This window comes from Akebia trifoliata, chromosome 12 (assembly GCF_017979445.1).
Source record: "Akebia trifoliata isolate Shusen 1 chromosome 12, ASM1797944v1, whole genome shotgun sequence".
Lineage (NCBI taxonomy): Eukaryota > Viridiplantae > Streptophyta > Magnoliopsida > Ranunculales > Lardizabalaceae > Akebia > Akebia trifoliata.
In genome coordinates this window covers 19,441,064-19,449,585 of record NC_141386.1, presented here as the reverse complement: position 1 = coordinate 19,449,585, position 8,522 = coordinate 19,441,064, and the positions used below count along the sequence as shown (strand labels likewise).

At 33.5% G+C, this 8,522-nt stretch overlaps 1 protein-coding gene and 1 pseudogene across 3 annotated transcripts; one reads left to right on the top strand and one right to left on the bottom strand.

Moving 5' to 3' along the window:
* LOC147389024 (secreted RxLR effector protein 161 pseudogene) overlaps nucleotides 1-209 on the top strand; it is a 525-nt pseudogene extending 316 nt beyond the window's left edge.
* Nucleotides 210-4,900: 4,691 nt separating this feature from the next.
* On the bottom strand, nucleotides 4,901-7,051 carry LOC147389023 (cold-responsive protein kinase 1-like). 3 transcript variants are annotated; one of them, XM_086417550.1, is made up of 7 exons: nucleotides 6,803-7,051; nucleotides 6,499-6,674; nucleotides 6,071-6,189; nucleotides 5,730-5,864; nucleotides 5,458-5,608; nucleotides 5,288-5,352; nucleotides 4,903-5,126 (listed from the first exon to the last, which is right to left on the bottom strand). In XM_086417550.1, exons 2-7 carry the CDS (start codon nucleotides 6,607-6,609, stop codon nucleotides 5,099-5,101), a joined length of 609 nt encoding a protein of 202 aa, XP_086273676.1. In that variant the 5' UTR covers nucleotides 6,610-6,674; nucleotides 6,803-7,051; the 3' UTR covers nucleotides 4,903-5,098. The 3 variants fall into 3 exon arrangements, 1 of the variants encoding a protein (XP_086273676.1); XR_015170397.1 differs by having other exon boundaries at nucleotides 4,901-5,126; nucleotides 5,288-5,608; XR_015170398.1 differs by lacking the exon at nucleotides 6,803-7,051 and having other exon boundaries at nucleotides 4,901-5,126; nucleotides 5,288-5,608; nucleotides 6,499-6,744.
* Between the last annotated feature and the right edge of the window lie 1,471 nt (nucleotides 7,052-8,522).

Below are 8,522 nucleotides of genomic sequence, written 5' to 3'. Positions count from 1 at the left end.
ATGTGGATGACCGCACGTCAACCTCTGCATATATAAGTTTTTTGGGATCTAACCCCATTTCTTGGAGCTCGAAGAAACAAAGAGCAGTTGCACGATCCACAACAGAAGCTGAACGCACTAGCAAATGCGGCTTCCGAGACAATGTGGTTGTCCACTCTTTCCAAAGAACTAGCATTTCCAATCAAAGAAACACCCCAGCTGTTATGTGACAATCTCGGCGCCACACATCTTAGTTTTAACCCAGTCAATCATTCGCGCATGAAACATATTCAAATTGATCTTCACTTTGTGCGTGACTTAGTGCATAAAGGAAGCATCCAAGTAAGACATGTTCATACTCAAGACCAATTAGCTGATCTGGTAACGAAGCCATTGTCAAAACAGCGCACGGGATTATTACGCAACAAGATTGGTCTTGCCGATGGAAGCTCAATCTTGCGGGGGCGTATAAGGGAAGCATGCGTGGATCCTACTCAAATCAAAACAGAGCATGTCTAGCCCATATCATATATTCTGTCATTAATTATATATTCAAATCTGATTCTAAGATTTGAATTCTACAGCTGTATATTCTGTCATTAATTATATATTCAAATCTGATTCTAAGATTTGAATTCTACAGCTGTACATTGTAACAGTAGCATAGATTTAGATTTACCATTTATATATTTCCTAAATCAGCTTCTCAACCATTGTGTATATAACATAGGATTCTTATCAATAAAGTGAGTGGAAAATTATTCATTGAAATTACAGCAGTATTTGTTCTTTCACAAGAACGGCCTGATCAATCTCCTTCTTTTTTGATCCCTCAAGAATGACCAAAGGTCTTTTGGAAATAATGGCATTAATTAAGAGCCACACTTTAAGCTTTCTCTCTATATTCCTTCCCTACCTTAGGCACATTTTGCTTTTGTAGAATCTTAGGCCCTGTGACAACTTCTTTGACCAGCCCTACTTTGAACTTACAATAAGATTCCTGATGACCGAGTTTAAAGAAGTTGGTGCAATAATGAGGGATAGACTCATAAACAATTGGTTGCCATAAACCAAATTGCCCATGAGTAATCCTAACTCTCTTTGGATTTTCTTTGAGCAAATCCAGAAGAACACAAACTCTAGCCCATTTAGACGCGTGCCATGACTGGTTGCTCTATTGATAGCAAGGACTTCACCCACCACCGAGGCTAGATTTCGAAGGTTCGCTTCCTCATAACAGAATAAAGGAATGCTGGGAAAAGAAATCCAATCATCTCTTTCCGAAGGACAGAAGAGAGGAGTCCATTGAAAAAATCTCATCATAAAGCCATCAATAGAAATCCTCTCCTTTAACCAAATCGAAATCATGTCTGATTTGATAGAAAAGTTTAGGAGAATATGAAGAAAATCCAGTGTTAGAGCTTCACAATTCCCAGCAAGTTTCCATGATCGGACTAACTTCCTTACACTTTCCACTCCTGGATGAAATTGCTTTCCTCCATTTTTAGGCTTTGCAAACTTTGCTACCAGAGCAAACTTGAATTTCTCTGAACTAGCCTTCACATCTTCATCCAAGAAAGAGATCGACGGTTCTCCAAGCCATAACGATGGCTTTTTTTAAGATCTCGGATTAGGAACATCAAGTAAAGAAGGACCCCCCTCTGCGTTATCTCTCAATCTAGCCACCACTTCCGCAAAAGAGCAAGATCCTACTCTCATAGGATTTTCGATCTCCATCTCTCTTTTCTAAACCTCTTCCTCCTCTAGTACTTATTTTCAAAGAAAGGGAACAACAAAAAAATATACTCATCTTGAAATGAAAAATTTTAATGTTAGGATACACCTCTGATTTTTCTTCATAAAAACAGCACAAACTACCTTACAAATTATACCAAAAACCACACAAATAGGGACAACCAAAACTCAAAACTTCATACATTTTAACAATAGATGATTAAACATAAGCAAATAAAAAGAATTATATAAAAAAATTTAAATAAAAAAACGAACAACAAAGGGTTTGAGAAAAGGGGCGACTACTTACATAATATATAGAGAGAGAGTAGTAGAACAAAAGTTTAGGAGATTTAATTCTCTAGTATCAACCAAATACTATAAATCATATATTCTGAAAAATAAAAATAAAAAAATTAAATTTGAATCAGCATTGGACCCTAATGATAAAAAATAAAAATTAAATATCATTCAAAACCAATTGTATTGCAAGGAAAAAAAATACTTGCCTATTTTAACTCTTGATAGATTTGGGTTTTGAACAAAAACCCTCATTTCTTCTTCTTCTTCGACCTTGACAATTTGTGATAGAATGGGATCATTCTGTAATGGGACGGAGATATATATTGGAAGTGGGAAAGAAGAGAAGAGGAAACGAAGAACTTACCGCCAAAATGGAGACCAGACGCCAAATTGAAAATGTCTCGATTCTTCATCTCTTTAATGGCATTTTGGAAGAAAGAGCCTCAATTTAGGGTTTATTAGGGCGGTTCACAAATTTGCCATCGATTTTTACCATTAAAATCAGCTCAATCGATTTAGGGTTTCGTTTCTTCCTTCTTCAAAGGTGTTTCCAACGGAAACGCCTCCCATTCATCTGGTGCTTGTCATTCTTCATAGGCATTTCCAACGAAACTATACCTAATCGTCATTCTTCACAGGCGTTTCTAACGAAACTGCCCCTAAACTACTCCTTTGTTGACACTTCACAAAACCGCCCAAACAAAAAGCCTCTAAAAACCCTCATTTTTGTAGTGTATACAAATATTTTCCAAATCAAATAGAATAGGAATTTGTGAAAAAAATTTAAATTAGAAAATTATGAATGTGAAATTTCTAAATTGGCAATTTATGAAGCTTCTAAATTAAGAATATGAAATTTTCCAAATTAGAAATTTGCAAATAAGAATTTTCCAAAATAGACATTTGAAATTTTTGAATTAGAAAGTCATAAATTTCCATGAACATGAAATTTTTAAATAAGAAAAATACAAAACTCCTAAATTGGACAATTAAAAAAAATGTTAAATTTCTAAATTAGAAATTCATGAATATGAATTTTCCCAAAACAGAAAATTATGAAATTCCCAAATTAGAAAGTTCCAAAGATAAGTTTTTTAAAATAGAAATTATGAATATGAACTTTATCAAATTAGGAAATTATGAACACACGGTAACTCAACAAATTGAAAAAATTCAATATCGCACAAAATCACCAAATTAATGAAATATGAACGTACATGAATCTCAAAATTGGTAAAAATTAATATCATGTAAAATTACCAAATTAGAAAAATATTAGCATACATAGATCTCAAAATTGACTAAAATTAATATCATGTAAAATTATCAAATCAGGAAAATATGAGTATGCATAGATCTCGAAATTGGTAAAATCCTATACCTTGTAAAATTATCAAATCGAGAAAATATGAACATATATGGATCTCACAATTGGCAAAAATCAATACCATGTAGGATAAATTAAGAAAATATGAACATATATGGATCTAAAAATTGGCAAATTATAAACATATTAACAAATCCATAAATTGGAGATTCATACATGTCAAATTTTTAAGTTGGGAACATCGTAAACTTATAACAAATTAGCGAACCGAGAATTCATATACGTACATAAAATTCTTAAATCCTAACGATTGGAAGACATGGTAAATCAATGAATCAAAAATTCATATATATATATATAGGGGTGGTTCATAGGACATATGTAAAAACAATAGTTTTTCAAAATATGGGTTAGAGGTTTTGGATTGAGCTGATTTTTTGTGAGGATGGTCACTATGATGAGAAGATCATCCTCACAAAAAATCAGCTCAATCTGAAACTTCTAAATCCATCAAAAGCGATTTACGAATTATTGGCAAAAATTCACAAAAAATCGATGGTCCACATTCTAAATCACTTTTAATGGGCTTAGAAGTCTCAGATTGGACATTTGTTTTTTTCGGATGATCTTCCCATCTTAGAAATCACCCTCACAAAAAATCAGCTCAATCTGAAACTTCTAACCAATGTTACATTGTTTTTACATATGTTTTTTCATATGTCCCTTGATCCCTTCCCATATATGGAAAATTGTTGAATAAAAAAAATTCTTAAACACATGGCAAATCAGTGAATCAAAAAATTCATCTATATATATATATGTAAAATTCTTGAATCAAATCGTTATGGACATGTGGCAAATCAGTGAATCAAATATATATATATATGTATATATATATATATACATATAAATGCAAAATTCTTAAATCAAAACGTTATAGACACGTGGCAAATCAGTTAATCAAAAATTCATATATATGCAAAAAATTTGAATCCAAAAAGTTAGGAATACGTGATAAATGTTATAAACACGTTAATGAAGGTCGGACGATCATGAACACAAAATAAAATGAGAAAAGGAGGAGAAAGAAAAATAAGAAGATAAAAAAAAATAAAACCAAACTTACCTCTACGACATAATGGTGGTTGCGATGCGTTCCTTCTGGCTATACCAAGATGACCATGAAAGGTGTTGGAGAGAAGAAAAAGTAACAACCCTACTGTTGTTAGAGTGTTGTAGAGATGACGATGATGGTGATATGGCTACACTATGTGAAAAAAGCCCATATTTGACGGTCTTAGCCCGTCAAATTTTGAGAAATTTGACGGACCCTCCCGTCAAATATTCTCTTGTAGAATTTTTTTTTTTGACGGTCCTGAACTATCAAATTGATTAGAGAATGGGCTTAAAAAAAAAAAAATCCATAGAATATGACCGTCGAATATGGAGGTTTAACAAACAATAGGACGGTCATCTAATTCACCAACCACAATAAATGAAATAATAATATAAAAAAAATATGAAAAATAACAAACAAAACAAAAATCATAAAACAAACTCCAAATTAAACTAAACAACTCAAAATTCATATTATATATTGAAATTTCATTACTAAACAAGCTCTAATTGCTTAGAAATAAAATAAAATTAGAAGCAAATGGTCGTGATGCTTTTGATCCCTTCTGGCTCTCTCCGCTCTATCGTGTCCTTTTATTTTCCTCAAGGTTCGGATTTCCCCTCCATTGCTACTGTTCTCTAAAAAGTCCTAATAGCGCTCTCGTACCTACATGGAAAAGGTTTGGTACATCGAGATATCAACCCAAAGTAATAGAAAAACATATTAACATAGCAACGATCTCCAACATTGGTGGCCGCATGTTTGGGTAAGCTTGGAAGCATAAGAACGCCACTTGAATTGCTTATAAGACATCCTTTTCTACAAACCTGTCTTCATGTAGTTTTGGATCCACCAATTCAAGTACTCTAGATTTCTCGTAAAGCTTCCATGCCTATATACAAGAAGAGAAAATTGGCAAATTGAGATTGAAGTATAACGAAAGAAAAAGAACCAGAATTAAAGAACATAAGAACCCGAAAAAGCTTATAAGGCTTACATATTCGGGAAGATATTGCATTTCTGATGGTACAGAAAGATCTGTGTTTTTCCTACAACTAATGATCTCGAGCACTAGAACCCTGAAGCTGTAAATTTTAGCCTTTTCAGATAATTCTCCTCTAATGACGTATGTAGGGGCCGTATAACCTCTATAAGAGACACAAACAACACTCCATGATTAATCTTTTACAGTCTTTCATACAAGTGGATTACATAATTGTGTTTTATAATCTAATACTTATAATCTTGTATAATAAGCAAACAACTCACAAAGTTCTAGCAAATGTGGTGTTGAGATACGCTTTGTCTTCAAGGAAGAACCTAGCTAGCCCAAAATCCCCAATCTTGGATTGGAATTTTTCGTCAAGAAGGATGTTGCTTGCCTTGATATCTCTATGAACAATCCTGCAAAAAAAATGCAATTAAAACTGATGCACACCTCCAAGTCCAACCCATCAATTGAACTACAAGATCTGAAATGAAAACCCCAACTAAGATTCAAACGCATAAATGCAAGCATAAACCATTCAAGAAAGACATAGCTCATTCTTCCATGTGATTACAAGCAACAACCATATTCAGGAATAAATTGTTTGTCCCTCAGTGCTCACCTACTACCACTAATGATGAAATTCTTCCGTTTCTTTGAAAATGCAACAGCTCCAACGGCTCCCATATGACCAGTACCAACTCCAATACAGCACCTACTTTCATGTTCCCATAATCTCACCTGTAATCCATAGAAGATAATAAAAATGAGAAATCAATTAAAAAAGGGAACAAGTTTCACCTATATGGTCACCACTCCAGAAAACACAAAAGCTATTTTGAAGATAAGCATAAGAATAAGAATAAGAAAATATATCTTGATCATGTTTTCTCCAAACACAATTACCAACAGTAATCAACCGGTATAAGTGCTTTTTTTAGTTGTACCATGTGGCATATGTAATTGAAAACACTCAAAAAACAATTGGAAATGATTAAATACACAAATCTATAAATGCCTTGCGAGAGGAGACGAAAGAGAGAGACTCACACTATTGTCCTTGCTTCCAGTTACAAGAAGTGTTCTTCTAGAACTTGAAATGCATGTGTCTAGGCATAGTACAATTTCAGAATGCCCAGCCAACACATAGGAACATGACATGGATGCAAGGTCATACACACGCACCTAGGAAATACTTAGGTCAGGAAAGCTCAAACACATCCATCCTGCACATAGAAGGATCAGACTAACAATTTGAGGGTCCATCAAAATGATCTCCAAGGCCAAAAAATCTACCCAGTATCATATTAATTTCAGCAGTATAAACACAAGAATGAATTTTACAGAACAATACCTTTTCCTCCTCACCCAAAAACTTTATATCCACAAAAAAGAAACTACTGATCTGCAATGACACAGACCAACCCTTGATCTAACGGTAACAAAACAGCAGCTGTAAAGCCCCTTGTCGAGTCTTCATTATCTGAGGTGACAGTTGCATCTGATGATTGCTGCTCAAATTGGTAGACTACATTGTTAACAGAACAAGTAAAATAAGTTCAATCGATATATTTCTTTCTAGATGATCCATGGTGAAAGCGCCCTCGATCCGCGAGGTGCGCGGATCCGCTTTTGACCCTTGAGGTTTGTGAGTCGCCACCTAGTTATTATGGTCTAGGAACCAAACTGACTCTACAATGGATAAAAAAGAACTAATCTACTATAAAAAATCTGAATCCGGGGATCATGTTAATGGGTTGGAAGGTGTTAGGCACCAACCCCGCCCAGTCATTGCCAGTCTCTACTTATCCCAAATAAATCTACATCGCTAATGACAAACCTAGATTAAAAAATAATGAAAATCTTACCTTCGATCTGTAAAAGTGTTATTCCCTCAGATCTAGTGAAAACGGCTTCTTGTACCGTATTCCTTACTTCGTTCTATCTCCGGATCTGATTTCTGATCTCCGAGGTAAGGTATCTCCTTCTTGGATCTGGGTGCTTCAAATTTGTTGTGGATTTTTGGGATATTTTAGAGAGGTTTTTGGGTGTTTTTTAGGCTAAAATCGAAGCAGGGGTGTTAGGTAAGGAGTTGAGGCTCTAAAATTAGGATTTTGGAGAGGTTGTGGAGGCTTCTTCACCTACTTTTCCTAAGGGTTTTTTCTTTGATACGAAAATAAGGTGTAAGCACCTCTATTTATAGATTTTTTTAGGGATTGATTTTGATAGAGTTAGTGTTTAATTTGAGTTCTTTTAATTAGAGTTGTGTTTTAGTTAGACTTGTTTTAGGTAGAATTGTGTTTTAATTAGAATTGTTTTAGGTAGAATTATTTTTTAGTTAGAACTCTATTAAATAGAGTTATTATTTAATTAGAACTCTATTATGATTTTGACTTTTGGTCTTATTTGATTGACTTTTAATATTTTGACTTTAGTCATAATTGATTGACTTTAGTCTTGCTTAATTGACTTTAATTTTGACTTTAGTCTCACTTGATTGACTTTAATACCTTGACTTTAGTCTTGCTTGATTTACTTTTAATATTTGGAGAACCCCCCTCTAAAATATCTTTAATTCTTTGGACCCCCAAATGGAGGGGTCCTTAAAGAAATATCTCACGAACCCTCAACAATTTTACTTGAAAGTCCGATTGATCGATTTTTTTTAATTCAAAATTTTAAATTAATTTCATTAATGTTTCACTTTAATTATTTAATTTTTTATTTATTAATTTCAAAAATTTTAATTATGAAAATTGTGAAATTACCATTTTACCCCCAGAGAGGACTTTTCACGTTTTAAGTCGATTTTTAATGTTCTAGGATGTTTTAGAATCGATTTTTCATAAGGAATTCAATGAAAATATTAGTTTGTGTCATTTATGAAATTGTTTGTGTGAAATGGTTGTGAACTTTATGAGAGGTATTTTCGTAATTTTGTCGAATTCTGTGAAAATTGGTAAAATGATTTATTTGATTTCGATTTGTTGTTTTATGTGGTTGAATGAGTTTTCCTAATTGTAACGTAGGCTCTAGGGTCGTTTTGATGTTAGGGGTATTTTGATAATTTGGTC

Excerpts from the sequence above, each read along its gene's own strand:
- LOC147389023 (XM_086417550.1), bottom strand. The coding sequence starts at position 6,609 with ATGTCATGTTCCTATGTGTTGGCTGGGCATTCTGAAATTGTACTATGC. Across the intron at positions 5,353-5,457 it reads TGCAATATCTTCCCGAATAT|GCATGGAAGCTTTACGAGAA; the intron begins GTAAGCCTTATA and ends TCTTGTATATAG. Across the intron at positions 5,127-5,287 it reads CCAAAACTACATGAAGACAG|GTACGAGAGCGCTATTAGGA; the intron begins GTTTGTAGAAAA and ends TTTTCCATGTAG.